This window comes from Camelus ferus, chromosome 15 (genome assembly GCF_009834535.1).
Source record: "Camelus ferus isolate YT-003-E chromosome 15, BCGSAC_Cfer_1.0, whole genome shotgun sequence".
In the NCBI taxonomy this organism is placed as follows: Eukaryota; Metazoa; Chordata; class Mammalia; order Artiodactyla; family Camelidae; genus Camelus; species Camelus ferus.
Window position 1 is genome coordinate 32,092,972 of NC_045710.1, and position 26,964 is coordinate 32,119,935.

At 48.7% G+C, this 26,964-nt stretch overlaps 2 protein-coding genes across 3 annotated transcripts in view; one reads left to right on the top strand and one right to left on the bottom strand.

The window, feature by feature from the left end:
• Positions 1-14,615, top strand: part of SIX3 (SIX homeobox 3) — a 46,911-nt gene extending 32,296 nt beyond the window's left edge. The window contains exon 3 of the mRNA XM_032497433.1: positions 14,417-14,615. Coding sequence (XP_032353324.1) covers positions 14,417-14,494 — 78 coding nt within the window. The 3' untranslated portion in view covers positions 14,495-14,615. The remainder of the gene's footprint in view (positions 1-14,416) is intronic.
• A 6,866-nt stretch (positions 14,616-21,481) lies between these two features.
• SIX2 (SIX homeobox 2) lies at positions 21,482-25,556 on the bottom strand. 2 transcript variants are annotated; one of them, XM_032497436.1, is made up of 2 exons: positions 24,856-25,556; positions 21,482-22,720 (listed from the first exon to the last, which is right to left on the bottom strand). In XM_032497436.1, the coding sequence occupies exons 1-2, from the start codon at positions 25,413-25,415 to the stop codon at positions 22,390-22,392; spliced, it is 891 nt and encodes a 296-aa protein (XP_032353327.1). In that variant the 5' UTR covers positions 25,416-25,556; the 3' UTR covers positions 21,482-22,389. The 2 variants fall into 2 exon arrangements, with proteins under 2 accessions (XP_032353327.1, XP_032353326.1); XM_032497435.1 differs by having other exon boundaries at positions 24,850-25,556.
• Positions 25,557-26,964: the final 1,408 nt, after the last annotated feature.

Below are 26,964 nucleotides of genomic sequence, written 5' to 3' on the forward strand. Positions count from 1 at the left end.
GCGCCTAAGGTGTCACTTCTTTATGCGTGTAAAAAATAATCGGCCTTCTAATTACCTCCGTAAAAGTGAGAACACTTGCTTGGCTTCTTAGCACTTTTATTAGCACTAGGAAATAATCAGACACCCTCAATAGCTTTCTCATCATCCCTGGAGGAGGGAGCCGTTTTCAAGGCATCTCCTGTCCATTAGTGGGTCATTATGAAGCCTTTTAGACTCGGTCCACACAGAACGGGGCACTTGCGAATTTGTCAGTGTTGGTAACACTGGTTTTGGATCCTGTGCTGGTAAAGGCATTTCATCTCTCACCAGCTGGTGTCTCTTCCCTCAGAGCCACGGTGGCACCCTTCCTGCAAACTCTGGGAAGAGGGCCCTTGCTGTGGTGGGCTGGCAGGGAGGGCTGCCGATCTGCGGCTGGGGCAACCTCAGGGGACCCATCTCTCCTCCAGCCCTACCTTTTTAAGGGATGTGGGCATGTCCATCCCTCCCCATCTCCTTAGGGAAGGAGTGGATCCCAATTCTCCAGCCCCATGAGCATACGCTTTGAAAAGCTGAAGGCGTACTGATAAGCAGAACAGTAGCTTTTCACCTGGCTGGGATGTGGCTCCCTTGGAGGTCTTGGGTCTCTGTAGGGCTGAGCTTTAAGGGTGAAATACAGGGAGGAACAGAACCTGCAAGCAAAGGGAATTAAGCCTACATTTCTCCAGCAGGTGGCACCATAACTTAATCTTCGGCGCCTCCACCGCCAGGGAAGTTTGCTTAGAGTTTGCAGACCAGGAATGAAAGTCTCCACCTGGGACTCCCCTTCTCAGTATTTGGGGCTTTGATATCCCTTAGGATAGCAAACTACCTCCAACTAACCCTCTCCATATCACTCTCCTCCCAGTTCCCGCAGCATTTCTGATTCTTTATCTGAGCTCCATAAACAAACGTGTCAATAATAGCTATTGTCTTAGACCTCCTGGAGCCCTCAGGAGGAATTTGGGCAAGTCATCCCTATGTGCTCCAACACCCTCAAATTCTGGGGCTTTTCCCCAGACACACCCTTGTCTTGTCTACAGGTCTCATTGTAGAGAGATCTGCCATCCAGATGTAGAGCTTCCAAAATCTACTTGTATTTTTAACCCAATAATGAGACCACTTGCCTGGCTGACACCCTCACGTCTCAGAGGCTGGGGGAGCAGCAAGGAGAACACGCCCTGGGTTGAACTCTGAGCAGTCTTTGGAAAGATGCAACCCTGACCAAGAAGTCCTACACGGGAGCACACATTTTTACACACGTTTATGCCTTACTTTGAAGTCAGACTCCTCTCCCTTCATAGATTCTCAGAGTTAATTCACCTAAGTCAGCTGCTCACCCAACGCATGGTTGCACTTTGACAACCGGATGGAAGCTGAGTCCCTTTCCAGGTTGCAGATGGTATTCACAGCTCTTTCAAAGCTGACTAAACCTCATGAGAGATGTAGGTGCAGGGACTTGCCCAAGGATGTACAGATCCTCAGCGGCCGAACCTACTAGTGCCATCTGACTTTAGGCTCAGCACTTTTCCCTGACAACACAGCTTCTCCCGTTCACCCTTGGCCACGTTTGTCCGGCTTGTACCCCTTACCGAGTACTGCCCACAACCGCTCCCTCCCAAGGCAGTCTGTTCCACTGTTTGGGAGCTCTGATTTGTGGGAAATCCTTTCCTCATTGTCTGGTTATCCTCTGCTGCGTAACAACTACCCCCAAATTTAGTGACTTCAAACAACAACTGTCTCCTTCTGTTTCACCAGCTTGTATGTCAGGAACTCAGCGGTCACTTGCCTGGTTGATTCTTCTGCTCCATGTGGCATTGACAGAGGTCCTGTGGGGGCTTTTAGCTGGCTGACGGGCAGGTCTGGGGGGTCCAGGGCAGCTGCTCTTGCATGTCTGACTCCTTGGCAGGATGGCTGGACGGCTGCGTCAGGTCTGTCCACTAGAACCTCCCTGTGTGCTCCAGCACGTGGCCTCACGGAAACTGGGCTTCTTGCACGAAAGCTCAGCGCTCCAGAAATGAGTATTCCGGGGATGAAGGTGAAAGCCGCATGGCCTTTTATGACCCCCTGGAAGTCACATAATGCCCCTGCCATGGTATCCTATTTGTGGAGGTCATCTGAGGCCCACCCAGGTTCCAGGGGACGGGAGGTAAATTCTGCCCCTCAGTGGAAGAGGTGTAAAAAAGTTTGCCCCCCTGTTTTGAAACTACCATGCTTATTGAATGGAAATTAGCTTTCCCATACCTGCCGCTAGCGCTGCACTTACTACATCTAGTCCTTCTTCTCCATTCAAACTAGTCTCTATTCAGTTCGCAAAAAAATCCTTTGGGGTGAGACAAGAAAATAACAAAACTTTCATTCATATTTTAACTTAATTTATACAATTTAAAATGTAGCTTTACTAGTATTTCAGGTATAGCTCGAGGCTGGTACCCAACTTCGGGTCATGTCTCAGGTGGACATATGTCACCTGCTGTGCACAAGATACTCCAAGGGAAGAGGAGGTGTTTGCAAAGGGACTGTCAGCAGGGCCCTCAATATTTGTCTTCCTGTGCTACCGAGGTGCTTGAGTGCCAGGAAGACCGTGTCTAGTTTTAAGGAAGCTCTGTGCCCAAATGGTTAAGAAGCTCAAGAGAGTTTTGTGAATGATGTTGAGGTTGAAAAACTAAACAATTAATACAAGCAGAACAATGTGGAGGGGGGGGTGGGGAAATAGGAAACAACGAGGTACCACTACACACCGACTAGAATAGCCAAAATCCAGAACCCAGACAACACCAAATACTGATGAGGATGTGGAGCAATGGGGACTCTGATTTGTTACTTTTGGGAATGCAAGATGGTACAGCCACTTTGGAAGACAGTTTGGCGGTTTCTTACAAAACTAAACATAGTCTTACCATTTAATTCAACGATCACACTCTTTGGTATTTACCCAAAGGAGTTGAAAACGTATGTCCACAGAAAAACCTGCAGACAGATGTTTATAGCAGCTTTATTCATAATTGCCAAAACTTGGAAGCAACTGAGATGTCCTTCAAGAGGGGACTGTGTAAATGAACTGTGAGTACAGCCAGATAATGCAATATTATTTAGCCCTAAAAAGAAATGTGCTAGCAAGCCACGAAAAGACATAGGGTAAACTTAACTGCGTACTGCTAAGTGAAAGAAGCACATCTGAAACGGCTGCATACTGTATGATTCCATCTATGTGACATTCTGGAACAGGCAGAACTATAGCAACGGTGAAAAGATCAGTGATTGCCAGGGACTGGAGGAAGCGGGAAGGATGAACGGGTGGAGCACAGAGGATTTTGGGGGCCGTGAAACTACCCTGTATAATAAGATCATGGTGGACACATATCATTATACATTTGTCCAAACTCATATGAAGTAAAGGCACCAAAAGTGAACTCTAAACAATGGACTCTGGGCGATAATGATGTGTCAGTGAGGGAGGTTGTGCCTGTGTGGGGGCAGAGAGTATACACGGGAAATGTCTGTACCTCCTGCTCAGTTTTATTGTGAACCTAAAACTGCTCTAAAAAAATAGTCTAGTAAAATATATAGTTTTTAATGGCAAAGTAGGAACTTGTTCAGTGACGCTTCATCTGGTGACACTTCAATCTGCCATGTTATGAAGTAAAAGCAATGACATCCTAATCAGGTCAAGCAAGGTCAGACAAAAAAAAAAAAATAAAACCAGTCAGAATGTTCAAGGCTACCTGAAATATGAATTTGCATCCACTATTGTAATGATGCCCTGTTAAAAAATAAGGTCCTATATGAGAGTGCCTGTCACACTGTCCCACTGTCGTCAGACTAGTCTCATGAAAGAAAAACACCTGTGTTAATTTGTCAGGCAAAATCCAAGAGCCAGTCTTCTTAATTTGCATTTGTTTGTTTACCTGTGAAGATGACTATCTTTCATGCTTATTTAGTCTTATCTAGTTTTCCTTTATGCTCTGCCTGCTCATACCCTCATGCTCGCTTAACCAACGATGCTCGTGTTGATTCCTCTTACTGATTTTTAAGGGGGAACTGACTTTTTAAAAATGTTCACCATGTGTAAGAGGTGGAGGTGGGTAGGGAGCTTAGGAAAATGTGTAATCTCTGTGTTTCCACAACCTCCTTGATTCCCAGAGAGAAACCTTTTCTGTTTTTATTTTTACTTATTTTTTAAGTGGCGGTACTGGGGATTGAATACAGGACCTCATGCATGCTAAGCATGCGCTCTAATACTGAGCTATTTCCCTCCCCGCTTTTTCTGTTTTTAAACTGTTGGATTACAATAAAACTCAATTACTAAAAAAGGGAAAAAAAATTAGTAAAGATGTTATAGCTAATTTTATACCTCATTCAGTTCAAATTATTTTTATATGTTTTATAATGTACAGAATATAGTATACAATATATTTAAGACACACATAAGGAACATGCTGAAATGTTTTTATCTGATGCAGCATATGAACAATAAACGTTAGAGACCAATGAAATATATTTCCATCTTTCTATTAATTTTGCAAGCATTTATTGAACATGTACTATATGCACATACTCTACTAAGTACTAAAGATACAAAAAAAGTAAGTCTTTGCCTTCATACATTTTGGAAGGGAAGATAAGATATGTTAAAAAAAAATTGTTGAATCATCACAGAATTGTTTACAAAGTACTGTGAGGCACTCGAGTAAGAGTGGGTCGGTTCTACCTGGGGGACACAATCAGGTGGGCCTTCAGAGAGGAGGTGATGTATGATCTGAGGTCAGAGCGAAACCCTCACTTCTATAACCAGGGCATGATGACAGACACTTGCCCTCTTGCTCCACTCTTCATCGAACCTTCTCCAGTTCTGTTTTGGCTTCTGAGCACAGTGATCAAATTTGCACACAATGTTCCAGAGAGCAAGGAAGGACATTTCCAACCCCCTTCATGGTGACACTTGGAGCTAGAGCACGCACTCGAGAAAGGCAGGGCCTATATCTTGGATGGATTTACATTTACACTATTTATGGCCCTGGGTATGATGCTGGGCACATCAGAGACTCTTGATTAATGTTATGCCACTGAATTGCATTGACCTTCTCGACTAGACCAGCTTATTGGTTCATATCTTTGGAGAGTAGTTAACAATAATCCCAGTGCCTTCACCTTCAGCTCCCCAGCCCACAAACTGAGGTTACTATCCACTCCTCCCCTGTCTGTTATTTGCTTGCCTCAGTTTAGCTGTCACTAGGCTGCCCACTCATGTGCCTTTATGAGATCTTCCTGACTTTATTCTCAACCGCTCAGTCCCTCACTCCCTAGGAGAGCACAGTGTCATCTGCAGATCTGGAGACTTCACCATGATCCTCCAGATCATTTATACAAATGAGGTAAGATAGTTTTGTTATTACTCCTACAGTTTGAGAAGGAATAAAGTCAACATCCTCTGTCTTCCAGTAGCTCATCACACCCCACCCACACTTATGGCTATTAAGGAACATCTATGGATTTTTAAAATCTCTATCTGCTTCTGGACTCTTCCAGAGGCTGCCAGCCTGGGAAAAGCCTGAAATGAAAGTGAGAACATGTTCCATGGCCTCCTGAGCCCAGACAAATTCATCTAGGGATAGGAGGAGCTGGGAAGTTTCTTCATTTGGGTGCCTGGGCTATGCTGGGCTTTTCACAATACCCTCTGGTGGGGACAGCATGTACTAGGGAACTAGGAGTTACAGCTTCTCAGTGAAGCCACTTCATTGCCTTAGGCAATACTTTGAATGGAGTCATTCAGGTTTTCTGTATTTGAAACAGGCATGATCAAACTATACTACACCTCAGAGAAATATCGAAAGAATAAAAGCAAATTACATATATAAAAGGGCCACAGGGTTCCAGGAAGGAAGATTGTAGTCTTTGAATTTGGAAAGGTAGTATTTAGTTAGAATTAGATACAACTACATGTGTCAGAAACCCAAGGAATTAGTAGCTTAAATAAAATAAGGGTTTATTTCTCTTTTATATTAATGAAGTCTGGAGTAGGAGGTCTAGGGATAGAATATCTACTCCAAAGTCATATTAGATTCAGGCTCCTTTCTGTCTGGCTGCTCCACCAACTTTAGCATGTTGCCTCATGGTCCAAGGTGGCTGTGCTAGCTCCAGCCATCACATCTATATTCCTGTCAGCAAGAAAGGGGAAGGGAGAAGAAAGGGATCCTCTTCCTGGGAAAACACTTCCAGAAATTTGTATATAATGCTTCCAATAATATTCATTAGCCAAAACTTAGTTATGTGCTATATCTAACTGCAAGGGAGGCTGGAAAATGTCATCTTTATTCTGGGCAGCCATGTGGCCAGCAACAAATTGCAGGTTATATTACTAAGACAGATGTGGAGACTGAATAAAGAGAGCCAAGAGCAGTCTGTGCTGAGGTGGGAGGGTACAGTCCATTAATAGAAAGAAAATGATACTAACAGTCTATCAAGCATACACACAAAGTACTAAAGAGTGTGAAAAATAACTTTTCTTTATCAGTCTATGTAAGCCTCACCTTAGAGAAGTCATTCAGGAGGTGTATTTGTGCGGGTTCTCCAGAGAAACAAAACCAAGGGAGGACTTATCATAAATAAGAAGATTTATTCCCCTCTGGTAATCACTACTCTGTTTTTTGTATCTATGTGCTTGTTTTTATTTGCTTTGCTTTGCTCATTTATTTTATTTTTTGTTTGTTTGTTTTTATATTCCACATATGAGTGAAATCATATGGTATTTGTCTTCTCCACATGACTTATTTCACTTAGTATAATGCCCTCAAGATCTATCCATGTTGTTGCAGATGGCAAGATTTCATCTTTTTTATGGCTGAGTAGTATTCCATTGTGTATATATACCACATCTTCTTTATCCATTCATCCATTGATTGGAACTTAGGTTGCTTCCATATCTTGACTATTGTAAATAATGCTGTGATAAACATAGAGGTGTGTATATATTTTCAAATTAGTGTTTTCATATTTTTAAAATACTCAAAAGTGGGATAGCTGGATCACATGATAGTTCTTATTTTTTGAGGAATCTCTATACTGTTTTCCCTAGTGGTTGTACCAATGTACATTCCCATCAACAGCATATAAGGGTTCCCTTTTCCCACAACCTCATCAACACTTGTTATTTCCTGCCTTTTTGATAATAGCCATTCTAAAAGGCATGAGATGATAACTCATGGTTTTTATTTGCACCAGAAATAATATTTAATCAGACATCTGGGTGGCCCAGTCAAGCACCACATAAAATTAACCATCAGATGTCCACCCCTTGTAGGAGAGGGTAATAGCTTAGTGATGGAGTGCATTCTTTGTATGCATGGGGTCTTGGGTCCAATCCCCAGTACCTCCATTTGAAAAAAAAAAGACATCTACCCCTTGTCAACTTGGCATATACATCTCCTTAAACCATACTTGTACAAATAAAGACAATAACCAGGTCATAATTCCAAATATGATACCACTGTCCTGAGTGCAATTGAAAACTCACTAACCCCATCCCCAGAAGAGGCAGTAAAGTCCTTGAGTGATATTTACTCTTCTCCTCGATATCCTGTAACTTAAATACTATGATGTAAAATTAACACTACGTACATGCTATAATACAAAATCAATACATCTTATGTTACATGATAAAGGAATAAAAGAGGAAAACACCCAAAGATACTTGCTTAATATATATGCATATATACGCACAAATACATTTGTAACAAAATAAGGGGGAAATACTCTTAACAATTGCAGTCCTCATTTCTGTAACTGGGCACATAGTTGTACCTGGGATTTATTTTTTAAACTTATTCATTAAAATAAATTTTTTAGGTGGGGAGGTGTTTGGCTTATTTATTTATTTTTAGAGGAGGCACTGGGGATTGAACCCAGGACTTTGTGCATGCTAAGCATGCATTCTACTACTTGAGCTATACCCTCCCCCAAAATGTACTCATTTTTATTAATTTTCTTCCCCTTAACAGAGGCCCTGGGTTCAATCCCCAGTACCTTGTGCGTGCCAAACACGAGCTCTACCACTGTGCTATCCACCCCCACTCCCTGTAGCTGGTATTTATAATTATTTTCTTCGACTATCTATTCTTTTTTTAAAAAAAGTGTTTGTTTTGGGGGAGGTGGGGGATGTAATTAGGTTTATTTATTTACATATATTTTAATGGTGGTCCTGGGGATTGAACCCAGGACCTGTGCGTGCTAATTATGCACGCTACCACTGAGCTGTACTCTCAGCCCCCGTTCCACTACCCATTCTGCAGTCCCCTTGCCTTCAGCAAGCACCTCAGCCGGTCATAGTGCTTCACCTGGTGGGGTGATTCCTGAAGGCTCTGAGCTATTAGTAGTCCTGCCTGGTGTGGGTGGTTGTAGTCTTCCACTGACCTTAATTACAGGGCGTGGTAATACTAAGAGACACCCTGAGGGATCTCGTGTATCCCAGACAGGCTCTTCCTGACCTCCACGGTGCAGTAGCAGTCCAACTTCCCCTTGGTCATGAGGACTAATCACTGGAGCCAGCACAGTAACTTCCTTCTTTGCCTCTTGATTCAGAGGCAGTGAGGAGCCCAAAGTGGGCAGGGGGCTGTTTAAACTTCCAGTTCAATGAAATCATTGTTGTGTCTCCTTGGGGAAGCTTTTCTCCTGGAACTAAGACCTCTAGGCCAGCAGAACATACTGTTGTGAGAACAGAAAGCATACATTTTCCAAGCGGGTCACTAGAGGTAATAGTGAGTCGTGCCACTCCCATTTCTAGCTCTCCATTCCTGGACCTGTGACTCCTGGCTATGGGAGACAGCACCATACACTGGGCGCTGATTCAGAGCATATACAGCTTTCTGGGGAACCTTATCCCTGTCTTGCAAGGTTTTGCCATCTAGCTGGTGCTGCAACTATGTCTTCAAAAGACCATTCCACTTTTCTATCAAGCCAACCGCTTCAGGATGGTGGGGGACATGAATCTTATGAGTGTGGATTTATTGCTGCATTTCTTTTGCTGTGGAGTGAGTTTCCTGATCAGAAGCAATGCTGTGTGGAATACTATGATGGTGAATAAGGCATTCTAAAAGTCCATGGATGGTGGTTTTGGCAGGGAGGGTAAATCCATATCCCAAGTGTCTGTTTCAATAACACTGTTGGTGGAAATGTAAACTGGTGCAGCCACTGTGGAAAACAGTATAGAAACAGTTTCTCAAAAAACTAAAAATAGAACCACCATATATACCAGCAATTACACTCCTGGATTTATATCCTCCTCCCAACCCCATTAATTTGAAAAGATACATGCACCCTAATGTTCATAGCAGCATTATTTACAGTTGGCAAGACATGGAATCAACCTAAGTGTCCATTAACAAATGAATGGCTAAAGAAGATGTCGTGTATATATATATACACACACACACATACACAATGGAATGCTACTCAGCCATAAAAAGGAATGAAATTTTGCCATTTGCAGCAACATAGATAGACTTTGAGAGCATTATGCTAAGTGAAGTAAGCCAGACAGAGAAAGACAAATGCTGTATGGCATCACTTATACGTGGAATCTGAAAAATACAGCAAAATAGTGACTATAACCAAAAAAAAAAAAGCAGACTCACAGATACAGAGAACAAACTATTCGGTATAAAATAAGCTACAAGGATATATTGTACAACACGGGGAATATAGCCAATATTTATAATAACTATAAATGGAGTATAACATTTAAAAATTGTGACTCACTATATTGTACACTTATAACATGTAAATATTGTAAAGCAACCATACGTCAATAAAAAATTCTCTTTATCTTTTGACAGTTTGATTATAATGTGTCTCAGAGTGGATCTCTTTGAATTTATCCTGCATGAAGTTTATTAGGCTTCTTTGCTGTGTAAATTAATGTTTTTCATCAAATTTGGGAAGCTTTTAGCCATTGTTTCTTCAAATATTCTTTCTGCCCTTTTCTCTCTCTCTTCTTCTGGGACTCCCAGTATGCATATGTTGGTGTCCTGGATGGTGTCCCACAGGTCTCATGGATTTGTTCATTTTTCTTCATTCTTTTTCTTTCTGTTCCTCAGACTGGATAATTTCATTGTCTGATTCTTCCTTCTCTCAGCTCAAAAGTGTTGTCGAATCCCTCTAGTGAATTTTTCATTTCAGTTATTATAATTTTCAGCTTTGGAATTTCTATTTGATTAGTTTTTATAGTTCTGATTTCTTTATTGGTATTCTCTATTTGGTGAGACATTACTCTCATGCTTTCTTTTAGTTATTTGGACATGGCTTTCTTTAGTTCTTTGAGCATACTTAAAATAGATGTTTTAAAGTCTTTGTCAAGTAAGTCAATGTCTAGGTTTCTTCAGGGATGTTTGCTAGTGATTGCTTTTTTTTTTTTTTTTGTCCGTGTATGGGTTATCATTTCTTGCTTCTTTGTATGCCTTGTAATTTTTTTTCTATTTTTTCTTTTATATTTTTATTGTGGTAAAATATACATAACATATACACACATACATACATATACAATATACCACATCCTCTTTTATCCAGTCATCTATCAATGGGCACTTAGGTTGCTTTTATGTCTTGGCTACTGTAAATTGGAGTGCATGTAAATTTTCAAATTAGAGTTTTTTCTAGATATATGTCCAGGAGTGGGATTGCTGGATCATATGGTAAGTCTATTTTTAGTTTTTCAAGGAATCTCCATACTGTTCTCCATAGTGGCTGCACCAATTTACATTCCCATCAACAGTGTAGGAGGGTTCTCTTTTCTCCAATCCTCTCCAGCATTTATTATTTGTAGATTTTTGAATAATGGCCATTCTGACCCGCATGAGGTGATGCTTTATTGTAGTTTTGATTTACATTTCTCTATGATTAGCAATGTGGAACATCTGTTCTTGTGCCTGTTGGCTATTTGTATGTCTTCTTTGGAGAAATGTCTTTTTAGGTCTTCTGCCCATTTTTTGATTGGCTTGTTTGTCTTTTTTTTGATATTGAGTTATTTGAGCTGTTTGTATATTTTGGAAATTAAGCCCTTGCCAGTCGCATCGTTTGCAAATATTTACTCCCATTTTGTAGATTGTCTTTGTTTTGTTTATGGTTTCCTTTGCTGTGCAAATGGTTATAAATTTGATTAGGTTCCATTTGTTTATTTTTTATTTTATTTCTTTTTCCTTGGGAGGTTGACTGAAGAAAACATTGCTACAATTTATGTCAGAGGATGTTTTGCCTATGTTCTTTTCTAGGAGTTTAATGGTGTCATGTCTTATATTTAAGTCTTAAAATTGAGCCATTTTTAGTTTACTTTTGTGTATAGTGTGAGGGAGTGTTCTAACTTCATTGATTTACTGTCCAGCTTTCCCAAAATCACTTGCTGAAGAGACAGTCTTTTCTCCATTGTATATTCTTGCTTCCTTTGTCAAAGATTAATTGACTGTATATGTGTGAGTTTATTTCTGGGCTCTCTATTCTGTTCCATTGGTCCACATGTCTGTTTTTGTGCCAATAGCATACTGCTTTGATTGCTGTAGCTCTGTAGTATTGTCTAAAGGCTGGGAGGGCTTATGCCTCCAGCTTTGTTCTTTTTCTTCAGGATTGCTTTGGCAATTCTGGGTCTTTCGTGATTCCATATAAATTTTAGGATTATTTTTTCTAGTTCGTTGAAAGAAGTCATGAGTAATTTGATAGAGATTGCATTAAATCTGTAGACTGCTTTGTGTACTATGGCCATTTTAACAATATTAATCCTTCCAATCCAAGAGCATGGGATAGCTTTCCATTTCTTTGAATCATCTTGAATTTCCTTTTTCAATGTTTTATAGTTCACAGCATAAGTCTTTCACCAACTTGTAAAACTCCCAAGCATTTTATTTTATTTTTTGATGTGATTTTAAAAAGGATTTTTTTTAAACTTTCTCTTTCTAACATTTCATTGTTAGTGTAAGGAAATGCAACAGTGGAAATCAGATTTTAGCTCTTTCCCTGGATTTGATGTTGTTGCTATTTGTTCTAGTTGTTTGTTTGTTAACTTTTCTGAAGTAATTTAGTTAATAAGTCTGTATTCTTTGTCATGTACAGCCACTGAAGTCACTGTCTCATTAGTTTAGTGGTCAATGCTAATTATTGGACAGGGATTTTCTTAAAAACCTACACACACAAAAACAAACAAACAAACAAACAAACAAAAACCTCCCAGTCTTTGTAGGGAGATTCCATGTGCATGTTGTGCATGCCTTCACCACTCAGCCAGGAAACTTACAACTCTGCCTTAGTCTTCACTTCTACTTGTGCAGAGCCTCAGGACAGCCAGAGGTAAAAGCTCAGGGCCTTCTTAGATCTTTCTTGAGCATGCACACAGCACTCAGCATGGATGTGCCTTTCTAGAACCCCAGGAACATATTGGAGCTTTTCAAAGTACTTATTCCCCCAAACACATTGCTCCCCAGCCTTTCCGATGAAGCTTTTGGATTAGTCTGTTTTTTGCCCCACTGTTATCTGCTGCCTCAGGCAGCAGAGACTAATCCATTTGCCTAAAAATGTTTTTGAAAAATGTTCCCTGGTTAGTGGCTTTAGCAGAAGGCAGGCAGGCAAGATAAAAAACAAAGCTTGGAGCAGGCCTTTGAGGGAGCCACCAAATGGATTAACTAAGGATAGTCTGTGAGTGGAGTCCATTCTGCTCCCTCCTGTACTGATACTAGGAACGCAGGCCATTATTTTCAAAGTTACTGAAGAGCTGAAGACTGGGGGATGGGACTAGGGTAAGTTAAAATGCCACAAAGTGTGCTGTTCTTACTGAGATTCAGCCATGATCTTGAATAAGCACTCCCTGGGTTGCTTCAAGCTTTTATTTAGTTTCCAGAGTTCTGAAAAATTTGCTGCTAACCATTTCTGTCAATTATTTTTGTTGCTTTTATGGAGGGGTGGGCTTTTGGAGTTCCTTACTCTGACAATTTCTCTGGAGATTTCCCTCCTCTCCCCAAAACTCACTTTAAAATCCCAGTACAGCAGCTCAAAGACAGTAGGTTCAAATAAGTGTCCTCCAACCCTGTGTTTAGTGGAATAGTGTGAGTATTGCCAAAATTCATTTGCTTCTAAAGGAATAATGCCACACCATTCTTCTCAAGGTCTTTCTTCCAAAGATGTTGGGCTGCTTTCCACACTGATCAGATTTCCTCTGCCACATCTATAGAATGAAAGGTTATGGATAGTCCTCTCTGCCTTCTTGTCAGGGAACTGAAGTTCAGAGAGTCTTGCTGACTTGATTAAGGTCACACAGAAGGTGGGGATAGAGGTAAAACCCCAGTCTCCTGACTCCCCACCTAGTGATCTCAAGCTAGGGAAAGATGTGCAGGTTGCTCTGTGGGAGAAGAGTGTACATTTCATAGCTTTCCTGGCAGTGCAGTGTGATCATGTGACTAGGTTCTGCCCAATGGGATGTTGTATGGCAGCTTCTAGGAAACTTTCTCAAGAGACAGTGAGCATACAGCTTCTACCTTCAACATTCCTTTCTCCATCCTGCCAACCATCTTAAGCCATGAGGTTGAGGTCATGTAAGGTGGAACAACAAAGTAGGAGGAGCTTGGCTTTGCATCAATCCTAGATTGCCTACTTAGATGCAAATGTGTGAGAGAAATAATATTCTATTATGCTTAAGTCACTCTTATTTGAGTTTTTTTCATCCCTCGAGATGAACCTTACCCTAATTAATATAGTATGCAATGGACGAGGAAACCAAGGCCCAGAGAAGTGAAGTGACTTGTGGTCTGTAATATATGAGTGGTATCTCCACATGTATTTCTCACTACAGAAAAACCAAGATAAGATAAAAAAAAAAAAACCCCACAAAATCCTAACTCAAAATAGTAAAAAGCAAAACAAAACAAAACAAAACAAAACCACAAATCAGCAATAATATGTACAGATGCATGAAAAAGGAAAACTTACAGAATACAGATTTCTCTGTTTTTAAGTCATGGAGGATTGACTAACCCTTCATACAGACTCTGTAAATCCTTTTCCTGGGACTTTTTTTCCTGGTCACACAGGTAGCTCCATTTCTGGGTTTTCCTTGCAGTTGGGTTGGTCAAATGACTAAGTTTCATCCAACAGAATATGAGTGGAAGGGATGTGCCCCGCTCCAAACCTGCCTCGCCCCCGCCCAACTCCCATACCTGTCCTCCACGATCCTCACCCAGCCAGCAACTGAATGCAAAGGACTCTAAGGGTGGAGTCACCTGGTAAGGGAGACTTGGTCCCTGAATCACCCCATGGGAAGCCACCTGCTGCCCAGAACCACCCCATTGGATTGCTATGAGGATGAGAAATAAGGTCATGTTTTGGAATTTATTTGTTTGCAACCATAATTAAAATACTGTCTCTTTTCCAGCTCTTTGCCTCAGCTCCATCTGGGTTGGAAGCTAGCCTGAGTTGGGTAGACTTTGAGCCTGAGGCAGACTTTTGTTGACACAGCTACCAGGTATGGTGACATTTTCATTCTTTCCTTGTCTCAAGTTTGGTGCCTAACACATCTAGCTGCCTCTGTGTGAGATGGCACTACCTGTCTGTGCCTCCCTAGCCCCTCCTGGTTCCTGGTCTCCAGGCAGGAAGACACTGTCTCAACCCCTGAGATTGTGTCTTGGCTCCAGCAATTCTGGAGATCCATAGTTCCTCTGAAGTCTTGTCTGTTTAATATTCCTACTTAATATTTATCTGCCTTTAGGGTGATTGCTTAACATAGTTCTTCAAAAAATAATAAGTAAATGATGAAGCGACTCTTAATTGCATCTACAGCTCTGAACTGACACCAGGGACTAGTCTTTCAGGGTAAACCGAACTGTTGAGTCTCTTCCCATTTTCTCCAGTTAAAAAACCTACAGCTCTTTGGGGACCACCTACAAAATTCAGGAAATCTCTGGGTCACAACTCACTTGCTGGTAGCCTTAACAGGCAGGTCTTGAGCCCAATGAAAGAGCAAAACTCTAGTTCTCAGTTCTGCTCATGTCCCTTGGGGAAGGTATGGAAGTGGCTTGTCAGAAGAGACCTGTTTCTTTTAGTGATTAGGCATTTCTGTAGTGATTTTCAGGGGTAGGCTGTTCTGCTTTTAAGGTACATTTCCTTGAAGTCTCTGTAGCAGCATCCAGCTCTCCATGATGGCTACCATCTTTCTATGCCCTCCCCCTGCCCCCAGGGGAACAATCTTTACTTTTTGGTCTGGCTAGGTATCTGCTATTTCCCTCAAACTCAAGAAGTCACCTCAACAACAGAGCATAGAGGAAAGAGCCTTCACTAACTCTGGGGCCTCAGGAAAGTCACACATGCCACCTTCCTTAGTCTCCCATCCTCACTTGTCAACTGGGGAGAAGAATGACTTTCCTGCCTACCCTAAACAATGGTGAATATTAAATGACAGGTTTGTGAAACTGACAGCCTGCAGAGCACCCGAGTACAGGAGGAATACCTATATCACTCTGCTTTAGAAATTATTCAGCTTTACCCTTTCTGTTTCTAATCCCTAGCTCCCTACCCCGAATCCATCAGGGCCTGGCTCTTCCCTCAGGAGTGACAGGGAGGAGTGACTCACAATTCCTGGTTGGCCTCCTTATTAAGCTTCACTCTCCTTAGGCCTGGACTGGTGACCTCCCTCATCAGTTCAGGTGTCTCAGGGCAGCTTTCCAGGGTCACCAATGGCTCTGCCTCAGGACAATAGGGTATTTCATATACCCTGTCTTGAAACTGACAGAATCACCTAGCTCAGGTGGAATCTGAGTGCTTGTATCACCTGCAGCTCTGCAGGTGGAGAAGGGGATGGGGCCTTCCAGTGGGGCCTAAGTGTGTGTATGTCGGTGGGGGAGTGAGCCAGGGATGGGCCTGGTCTGTTCGGGTCTTTGAAGAGCAGGGTCTAGGCTCCCCCTCTTTTCTGACCTCCTAGCGCCCCAGAGGTAAACCTGTGTTAACTGAATGATGCTTTATTTACTGCCCACCAGACAGCCCTGTCCGCAGCACAGGATAAAGGGGGAGGGGAGGACGGACAAAGAGGAGGGGATCCCACCAAGGACTCGTGTCTCAGCTCTCACGGTCCGGAATCCGCCTAATCTTCCCCAGCAGACTGGCGGAGACGAGGACAGTGTCGCAGGAGGGCAAAGAGGGAGGCGGGGACAGGCTGACCCTAGAGTCCCAAAGCTCTCTTTACTGCGGAGTAACCCGCGCTGGTCGAAACCTCCTCCCTGGTATTTGACGGTGAGTCAGGACTACACAGTAGAGGACAAGTGAGGAAACCGGGTAAACTATCCCGATTGTTGTGGAGATACTCGCTTTCGCCGACTTAAGAGGGTCACTGAGGCTGCTAGCTCCGCTGCGCCGCTCGCTCAAGAGCCAGTCTTGGTTCCGCGTTTCGCATCGTCCTCGCACTGCTGGGGGCTGCTTCCGATCCCCGCGGGAGTCATCCTCGTCCCTGCCACCCAGGGCCCCGGGGCTAGGCGCCCTCCAACCCTGAAGGGCACCTGTAGGGCACCGCGCTCGCCTACAGCCGGTACTCTGGGAAGAGTGTGCGCTGCAGACTCGCAGGGACCAGCTTCAAACGCTGGTCCTGCCGCTGTAAACGTATCCGACTCTGGGCAAGTTCCCGAACCTGGCGTCTCAGTTTCATGTGCCAGTAATAATAGCTTCTTTGTGTGGCCGCTGTGAGAATTAAACGGATACCAGGTGTGTAAATTGCCCGATGCCGAGTAAGTGTTCAAGAAATGCCAAGTATGACCTGTTACTCTGGGGTCCACCAAGTCACCATTGAGCTGCTTCTCCAAGGCCCAGGTCAAGTTACCAGGCTGAATCTGCCAGCAATGAGCTTTTGAACTCGTGAGAGGTCCTGGCTGGGCAGCCAGCACAAGCCCTTGGAAAGATCTTAAGGAAGGGAGCAGGGAGTCGGCAGCTCTGGAAGGCCCGCCCCCGCGGCTGCTCTTGCCTTCCTATCTGATCCGTCATTTTCTTTGTAGGACCCCAGGCGGCAGGTCTGACTCCCGAACCGGGGCAACCGAGGCATCACTCCGCCTGGGGACTGCAGAGCCCAAGCGTGGACCACTTGAGCCTGAGAGCCCTGGAAAGGCAGAGGTGAAGTGCCCTGAGCCGGGATGGCTACCAAGGATGAAAGAACTGCAGATGTTTTTGTCGCCCACGGCGCGTCCCAGTCGTCTCGGCTCCAGGCTTCTGCCTTACGCCCAGCCGCTAGCTCAAAGGGCTGCGGGCTCCCGCGGTCTCTGGCTCCCTTACCCGCAGGACCTGGAGCTTCGTGTTATCCCCAGCAGCGCACGGGCTACTCGCCCCAGAAAACCGGTCGCGCCGGGCTTGACACCAAGCGTGCGGTTTGGTTTGCGGGGGCCTTGGCCGCAGGGAGCAGGCAGAGCCGCAGAATTTCTCCCTGCAACCTGCCAGGGTCGGAGCGGGTACATGCTACTCTGAGAGAGGACGCGTCCGATACTCCGGGTGGACCCGGCCGCTGAGAGTTCTCGATTTAGCCCTAACAACGGCCAGGGCTGCTAGCATACTAAAGAAGGCGTACTCCTACGTGTCTGCCCTTGTGCCAGCCTGTCAGGTTTGTGGATCTTCCAATAAAGGGAGAGTTTGGGGCAACTGGGGAGCCTGTCGGGCCTCACGAGGGGGGCTTTCTTGGGGCGCATCCACACGATATTATTTAGCCCTCTTGTTGAGATTGCGGAAAAACAATGGGAAACTCACCCCCTTGGAAGGCACACATTCTGACCCTCAGCCCTCCGATTCCACCCCGCAACCCAGGAGAAATTATTTCCAAGCTGCAGCCACACCAGGGACCCACGGAGTTTAGAGATGAGACTCCAGCGAGGCGGCGGGCAAGGCCTTGACCCTGACACGGGGCTCGAGATCTTTCCGGGCTCCACTGCGTGGCTCCCAGCAGCAGCGATCCAGAGATCCTTCCTTTCCTCCCCGCTCACCCTGCGGGTGGCCAGCAGTGGCTCCAGGAATCTAGACTAATTCGCGCCTGGTTGGGTTCCTGCGGCGCGAGAGGAGAAGCTGGTCCTCCTCTAGCCCCAGGCGCCTCCGCTTACCAGCTGCATTCCGGGCTCCCCGAGTGCCCTGGGCCTCTCAACGGTTCACCTGCACACCTATGTACTCAGAAAGAGCCACGCTTTCAAGGCGCACGCCCGCCCCATCTACGCACACCAGCGCGTTTTCCCACCCTATCGAGCGCACACGTTGTCTCGTACCTTCTCACGTCTCCCAGTACATCCTCACGCACTGAGTCGCTTTCCTCCTCAATATCCCTGGGCAGCTTGAGAGACCAGGATACCCAAGACGTCGTGTTAGGGCTGGGAACCCGAAAAAAGAAAGAGGCCCAGGCTGGAGCCCAAACCGTCCTCTGTCCTTCTCCATCTGCCTCTCAACCAAAAACACTTACGTATTTCCCTTTCCCAGAGCCGGCAACATCCCCGAAAGAAGTGGGCCGCTGGTGGAGTTTTGGAGTCGGATTCTCTGCTTCCTGACTCCCGCGCCCCTGCTCGGCTTGTCCCTGCTTTTATAAAGGGCCGAGGTGATGTTTCCTACAGGGACTGGGGAAAACTGAGGACTGAGTAGACCAGCGTTCTCTGCCCAGATCTCCCTGGCTCTCTTTAACCTTTGCTTGTGTGGCGTGCGTGCCATTGCAACCAGCTCCTCAGGTAGATACGCCACTCCCTCAAGATGCTCTTCGGGTTAGGACACGAGAGTGTGTGACCCGAGTCCTGGTGAAGCTTGCTGAGTGCCAGGCGGGGAAGGAGACTGGGGTGGGGAAGCACAGCCAGCCCTCATGCTCCCCTCTGCCTTCAGTGGCCCTCGGCTTTTATGCCCTCCAGAAGCAGAAGAGTCAGCCAGCTGCCTTCCAGGTCTGGGTTCTACCTTCTTCATTAGGTTTTTACCTTCGAGGATGTATATGGGACCTGACTGGGAATAAATGTAAGGCAACTCAGTCAAGGGAGCAGAAAGGGAGATTCCGTACTTCCAATCATCGTGTCCCTTCAGGTGACCAGAGCAAAATTCTTAGCTTGCAGGGCCACTGCGGAGGGGAGGGGCGACAAGTCACTGTGAACCCTGTTTGGTGAATGCTGACAGGGAATGGCTGTATTCACCTGGCAACATCTGTACAGAAGTTACTTGGCATGGTCCGTCTAGTGGAGTGTGGAATGGAGGACTGGCTGGTATAGATTTATGCAGTAGGCGAGTAGCTGCTAGGGTTTATTTTCAAAACTTCTGCATAGTTTCCCCTTTTAAATAAATATTTTCAGGGTTAGCTTTCCAAGGGGGAGGGAGAGAGGGGACTTGCAACAAGTAGCTCCACTAAGCCAGAAGAAAGCTCTGGGGCAGGCACCCTGCCCCCTACCGGCGAGTCAGAGCTCCGGGCAAACTCCAGGAGCCCACCTGGGCTGCAGGAGAGAGTTCCACAGGTGGGATCCCTGACTGACTGCCGCCTCGGGCTAGGACCATCTCCTTCTCTGGGCTACAGCCACCGGCGCCGAGGTCTTCTGGGCCAGTTGGACTTTAAGGCTGGGCCCTGGCCCCAGAAGGTTGATGGGCTGGAACTGGCTGCTGGCAGGGGCATCAGTGTGAGTATGTGGATTTTCAAGCTTCTGGGGAGAATCATGAGGTTATGTTTGTGTGTGTGAGCACACAGACAAGGGAGAGGCTCATTTGTGTAGGTACATCACGTGTACGGGTGCAGGGAAGTGTTTCACCTGAGGACACGTGTTTGTGTGTCTGTGAAAATGGGTTGGGGGCCTATGCATGTTTGTGTGCATGTGAACATATGTGTGACATAGTATGTATTTCCCACCAAGTGTGAGGGCGTGAGTGTTTTTGTGTTACTCGCGGTGCACGGCACATAACAGGCTTTTAGTGCTAGTGAATCAAATTATAAATGGGTACGTGTCCTTATGAAAGCTGGTATAGAGCCTATTTGTCTATGCCTGTGAGTGTGGCAACAGGAGGCAGGTGGGGGTAATGCAGGCCACAGGGGCTACTGTGTTTCCTCCCTTCCGAAGTAAGCACAGGCCTGTGGGCTCAACTCGGCTGACTCAGGGCAGCTTCTGCGTCACTTGAATCTCTCTGGATCCTCAGACAGTAGCCAGCTTTTCACCTTTCCAGTCAGCGAAGGGCCCTATGAGCAAAGGCCAGATCTCAGGAAGAACTGCATTGTCCCCTGAGAGCACAGCCTCCAGGAGAGGCCACAGAAGCTACTGGGGCTGCATTTCCTCTTGGGGTGCAGGGTCCGTGGGGCGCTTGGTGCCGTCTTAGCCTGCGGAGGGTTCCCTTGACTTCCACGCCTGTACAGAGGAAGGCCAAGGCATAGCCTCTCACATCAAGTTAGCCTGCCCAGCTGCCAGAGTCCCGGAGGGCCTCACTGGCAAGGAATCTTTGATATAGAGAAAGTCCGCGCAAAAGGGTCTTAGGTGAGCGCTGATTCCATCCTGGAGTAAAGCGCAGGAGAGCTCCCCTGAGCTCCAGGATCAAGGGGTCGGTAGAGTGCCTCATTCCCTTTATCCCTTCCCATTGGGATGGAATACAGTACCTACAACTACCACGACCTGAGATGGAAAAGCCACAAATTCCGCCTGCTTCGGATCTACCTGGACCAGACTGGAGGTGTAGCTTAAAGGGAGGGCTGCATCCCCTAGAGGGGAGGTGGTGCTGCAGATTATTTTACAGCCACAGAGGCACCCACAGTGCACCTACGCACCGAAGTGCCCCCCCACCCCACCCGCTGGACCATAGAAGCCCCTGCTCCCGCTTGCTTCCCGATTAGAACACGTGCCTGAGTGCCCTGCTCCCCAGGTCTCCTGGACTTTCCTCCTTCCCAAGCCCCTTCATTCCAAACCAATAGATTTCTGAGCGTGGAGGCCTCTGCTCCATGGCCACACGCACGACCCGGGATTCACAGTGGGATCAGTGGCTGTCCTTGGGGCCCGTGAAATCTGCCTAGTGCATCACGCCTGGTTCTGGGGATTGCAACAATGGCTAAGGAGTCCGCCCTTCAGGAAACTTCCGATTTGTTCCCCAGCCTTGGCATCTCCAAATACATGCACCCACGTTCTGTACACAGCCTCTCATTTCCTACCCTCATCCCCAGGTTAAGGAAGAGGTGGTGAGGGCACTGCTCTGCTTGTGGGGGGAGAAGAGTCCCCAAGAGGAGGAAGCCCCCTCCCTGCTTCTACAGGGAGCTTCCAGGACAAGAAAAGAGACAAGGGAGTTTGGGGGCAGGAGGTTTTGGAGTATTCAGTCCCTTCACCTTGGGATTGATACACGTTGCGTATGTGGGAAGGCGTCTCCCGCTTTCCGGGACTCATGGGGCATCGCTGCCCAGAACAGTCCACCCGGGGTGTCAAGTCCCTGTAGGGAAATCAGACACAGCTGCACTCCCGGCTCGCGGGCCTCATGGTATATAACCATGTATATGTATTTATGATTTCTAATTTTATTATAAAATAAAAGCAGAAATATTTTCCGAAGAACATTCACATGAGGGCATAACAGGGAGACGGCAAGTCCGCGGCTCCGAGGCACGCTCTACGGGGAGCACGGTGGCCACAGTCCCGGGAGGAAGAGGAGAGCCGGTGGCAGGGCCTCACGGAGGGAGAGGGGTCAACGGCAAGGGGGCGGTCGGGGGCTTCCGCGCTGCCGCTCCTTCTCTTTCACTGATGTTACTAGGCACAAAGCTGACATCTGCCGCCCCCGCAGACCCCCGGGAGAGGGCCTAAGGGGAACGCTTGGGTTCAAAGTCCCTGTCTTTCCTTTGCTCTTCCCCCTCCCCCTCCCACCCCAGGATAGCGAGGAGGAATGGGGGAGGGCAAATAGACGGCCAGGACCGGGGAGAAAAACGGAGGGGTACAGGCAGAAAGGTGAAGGAGGCTGGAGGGGAGGAGAAATAGAAAAACTAAGAGTAATAGAAGCCTACCGAGAGGTGGCAAGCCATAAGCATAGAGGGAAACAGACGGTGAAAAGGGGGAAAGGAGAAGAGAGAAGAGGAAGAGAGCGCCAGGAAGGCAAGGGAAGAGAGAGAAGACAGAAGAGAAGGCTGGGAGAGAGAGTAGGAGGATGGTGTATAATTTATTCCCTTCCCTGGTTCAAGACCCTGGCCCGGACCTCCAAAGGATCTCCAAAGCAAGTTGTTGAAAATAAATCCTGAACAAAGACCAAACCAGAGAGCCATCTGCCCTGCCCGGGCCGGCTGTTCCGCCCGCTTAGCGCGCGGCTTTTTCAGTACCTGGTGGGGCCGCCGGCGCGGGGCGCCCTCCGGACACGGTCTCTCTCTCGGGTCCCCAAGCGCCAAGCCCGGAAGGCGAGCACGTCGAAGCAGGCGGGGCTCTAGGAGCCCAGGTCCACGAGGTTGGCCGACATGGGGTTGAGGATGGAGTCCTGCAGGCCGTGGTGGTGCTGCAGTGGGTCCACGCCGCCTCCGCCCGGCACGGGCACCGGCACGGCGCTGGGGCACGGAGGGTGGCCCAGGCTGTGCAGGGACGGCAGCCCGGGTGGTGGCGGCGGGCTGAGCAGCAGCGCGGGGCTGGACGACGAGTGGTCTGGCGTCCCCGACGGCGTCTTCTCGTCCTCCGAGCTGCCTAGCACCGACTTGCCGCTGCCGTTCAGCGATGCAGCCAGCGGATTGTGGCTGTTGGAGTTGGAGTTCTCGCTATTCTCCCTGCAAGTTCAGGAGCAAAGCAGCCGGGTCAGCCGGGAAACTGAGGCCGCTGGGTGCCACGTCGCCTGGAGCCAGAGCTGCCGCGCGCAGCCTGCGGGTGTTTTCGGTTTCTATCATTTTCTCGGCCAGACCTGGGCTCTGGTGCTTTCGGTTCTCTATCTCTCCAGATTCGATTTCTTTCACGCATCCTTCTCCCTATGCCGTTTCTATCTCCCCACTTGCTCTGCTCTTAATCTCACGAATACCTTTCCTGCTCTCCGAGGGTTCTGCTCCCCACCCCAAGTGGCTAACCTTCTTTTCCAAAGTAAAGGGGCAGGGGCGCAGGGCTCAGTGGAGTTGTAGGGGAGAGGGACAGGGAGGAAGAGAAGATGACCTGATTTTCAAGTCACTCTTGGCTCCTCAAACCAGGGTGTGCTGCAGAGAAGTAGGGCCAGGAGAGTCAGGGACCCTAGATTCTAGGCTCGGGGTCCCACTTGAAGTGGAGGAGCTCACAGGCTTTCATTTCCCTTTACTTTCCTCTGCTTGAGGAAATCCCTGTCTGGGGAAAGGTTCCTGGAGCTAAGGGTCCTTTCCCTTTAGTTTCAAACTTCCAGGCCTTGTTGGAGTTTTCCCTGATGGCCCTAAAGATGCAGGACTCCCTTTCACTGGCAGCACAGTAGAAACTGCAACTGGGGGCTGGAAGCTGGGGGCCTGTAGCTGGGGGCTTCTGGGAGAAGGGAGAAGGAAGAACCAAGGGAATCGCCAATCCTGGCCTAGACTTTCTCACATACCAGAAACTGAGGGACTCTTCAGCTCTCACTTGAGGCCTGGCCTGAGAGCATAGTTCTTTAGGATTCTAGATACATGCCAGACTGGGCAGAGGGGGACCTCAGCAGGGAGAACCCACCTCCTACCCTGCCTTTGAGTGACAGCCCTGGCCCAGATTTGGAGATTTGAATTCTTGAGTAGGTTCTCTCTTTACTGGCTTCCTAGGGCCTTTTCTTTCTGTCTTCCTGGAGGGGAACTTCCTACAGGGCTGGCAGATGAGATTTTACAACTGTGGATACCCCAAACTCATGGTCTTCGAAACCAAGGTCAGTTTGAAGCTCCCCCCACCCCCTCTCCTGATTCCACTGCTCAGCGCCCCCCACTCTGAGCCTGACAATTCACTGTGGGCTGCACACACCTCATACCACGCACCCCAGGTGTCTTGTTTTGCTGTTACACTCAGGCTGGATTCTGTTCCCATAATCAGTTTCTTTCCCATTTCCCCTCCAGATTTGGGGTTTTGAGGGGGCCACAGAGCTGGCAGCCACAAGGGCCTAACAGTTAACTGCAAGGCTAGTTCAGGAAGTCCTGGTTTCCCCAAGGACAAGCAACTCTCAGCTTTTTTAGCTTCTCTCGGCTCACCCCAGACCTGCAGACCTACCTGCCAAAGAGGGTAGAGCCTGAGGAGAGAGAGAGGCTAATGGCTTGGTGGGCCAGGGAAGGGCTGATGGGTCCAACAAGGCAGAAAAAAGGACATGTGTTTCTCTTCTCTCCCTGAGCTGACACTTCCTCCCCAAGCCGTTTGCCTCTTGGTCCTTTCTATGTGGGATAAAAGACTTTCCTTGTCAACTCCCATATCCAGACAAGGAAAATTCTTGCCCAGGCCCCTCCACATCCGGGTCCTATTGAGAAAGTTCCAATTCCAGTCCTGACCCCTAATCACACTATGGCCTGGAGCTGAGTGAGGAAGACGGGAAGTTCTGGGAAGTACTGGTGAATTCTCACAGGCAGTCTAAAACCCGCAACCCCTATAGTTCTCTCCAAAGGCCTACCTTGCTGGGAGGACTATCAGGTCCTACCTGTTGGGTCCCCCTGGCCTGGGGTCCAGACCCACTGTCTTGCCATTGCCCTAAAGCTTGCTGCTTCTCCACTTTTGCTCACAAGCGACCAGGGAGTTAGTGGACAACTTCTCGATTGCTTTGCCCGCTTCAGACAAATTTCTTATCTCCCAGGGTCCCGCAAGCGCCGTCTGGGTCAGACCTGGCAGCAGCAGGGTCCTGGCTAGGACTAGGGGCCGAGCTCAGGCCTCTCCCGGGGATGAGGGGACACCCTGGGCCCCCCTCCCTCGAGCCCAGGGTAACTGGCGCAGGAGCTCTACTTACTCGTACCTTTCCTTGGCCTCGGCTGCCCGGTCGCGCTGCCGCCGATTCTTGAACCAGTTGCTGACCTGCGTGGTGGTGAGGCCCGTGGCCTCCGCCAGCTCGCGCTTCTCGCGGGGTGAGGGGTAGGGGTTGTGCGCATACCACTCGCGCAGCACGCTGCGGCTTTTTTCCTTGAAGCAGTAGCTGGTCTCCTCGCCGTCCCAGATGGAGCGCGGCAGCGGAAACTTGCGGCGCACGCGGTACTTGCCCACCGCGCCCAGGGGCCGGCCGCGCAGCTTCTCCGCCTCGATGTAGTGCGCTTTGAGCCACAGCTGCTGCAGTTTGGCGTGGTTGTGCGGCGAGAACTGATGGCTCTCCAGGATCTTGTAGAGCTCGCGGAAGTTGCCGCGGTGGAAAGCCACCACCGCCTTGGCTTTGAGCACGCTTTCATTCTTGTGGAGGTGCTCGCAGGCGGGCAGCGACCACAGGAAGCGGCCCAGCCGCTCGATGTTGCCGCCCTGCTGCAGCACCTCACACACGCAAGCCACTTGCTCCTGCGTGAAGCCGAAGGTAGGCAGCATGGACATGGTGCCGGCTGAGCCCCCGCCCGCCCGCGCGCGCCCTCACCGCGCCGCGCGGTCCGGCATGGACGCCTCCCCGCCGGGCCGTCCGGGCCGAGAAGCGGGCGGGGGGGGGGGGGTCCCTGGCCTGGCGCTGGCTCCCGGCGAACCCCGAGTCACAGTAATACCTCGCCGAGCCCGCCGCGGGTCCCGCGCGGCTCCGCGCCCCCGCTGCCCGCGCGCCTCGCCTGCGCCCTCGTGCAAGCCCGGGGGTCGCCCGGGGCGCCGCTCCGCATGCTCCGCGCCCTCCTGCCCGCCCGCCGCTTGCTTGCTTGCTTCTCGTTTGCTCTCCCTCCCGTCTAGCTCGCTCACTGCTTTTTTAATAATATTATTCTAAGCGGGCATGAGGCGCGGCGGCCCGCGCCCTGATTGGTCTGGTTATCTGACCCGGGGCCTGGCCGCGCCAGACAATAGTCAGAGTCAAATTATTTGCCATGGAGACGCTGTCAGTCACTGGTAACCCGAGCCCCGGCGGGCCGGGCGTCTCCCCCCGGCCGGCTCCGCTGACAGATCGCTGGGCTCCGCGCAAAGCGGAGGGCGGCCCGAGACAGGAGCCGGAGGCGCTCCAAGAGCCTCGGAGGCGGAGAAGGCCGGGCAGGGGCAGGAGGCGGAGGTGATTGACGGGGCGGACGCCCAAAGAGCACGGGAGGAGACGGACATGGGAAGGGGGGTGGAGGGGGTGGAGTGGAGACGCACGGAGAAGAAAAGGGGAGGATCGAGGTGGGGAGGGAAGAGGGGAGAAGAGAGGGCGGAGGACTGTTTAAGGGGGTGCCGGGAAGAAGGGGAGGGAGACTGGTGGAGGGAGCCTCAAGGGGGAAGAAACTTTAGGCAGCTTTTCGCAAGGCCCCGCCGGATGTCCCTCGGGTCATCACGCCGCTCCCGGGGCTGCGGTTTGCCGGGTAGATTCTGCCCAGGAGCCGACGAGTGGGATGGGAGAGTTTGGACGCGCTCGGACGCCCCTCAAAGATTTGGCTTTTCCCGCTGACAGTGCCCCACCCCCATCCTAGGAACTCGGGATCCAAGCGGACCGCGAGGGAAAGGGGGAGGGAGCAAGAGAGAAGTGGGGAAAATTTGGCAGTGGCCGAAGGCGAACGCCTGAAAATCTACTTCTTGGAGGATCCCGCCTTTCCTCCTTCTCCTAAGCGGGCCGGCTGCCCCGCGGCCGGTACATCCCGGCTCAGCGCTCTCTGCTCCTCGCTGGGCGGGGACTCAGACTTAACCCCACGGGTCCCAAGGCCCGAGAATCTCACGGCGTTTCCGTGTGGCCTCCATGGAAGTTGACTCCGGTGGGCAGTGCCGGTGGTCTGCCCACGGGGAGGCGAGGACAGGGAACCTAGGATGGTCGTGGTGTTTCCCCCGTGGGTGGTCAGGGAAGACAGAGTTGGAAGCGAGACCACTTCCTCCTCCATCCTCTGGCCTCTCAGCTCGGACTCGGCTGCAGTTCCAGCAGGAGAACCAGATCGCTGAGCTTCGGACTGAGGGGCTTAAAAAAGAGTTTTTTGCTTCTTTGTCAGGG

Bases quoted from the DNA above. Each gene is read 5' to 3' on its own strand.
- SIX2 (XM_032497435.1), bottom strand. From the start codon at position 25,415: ATGTCCATGCTGCCTACCTTCGGCTTCACGCAGGAGCAAGTGGCTTGC. The intron at 22,721-24,849 runs GTAAGTAGAGCT...CTGAACTTGCAG, and splicing joins GAGGCCAAGGAAAGGTACGA to GGAGAATAGCGAGAACTCCA.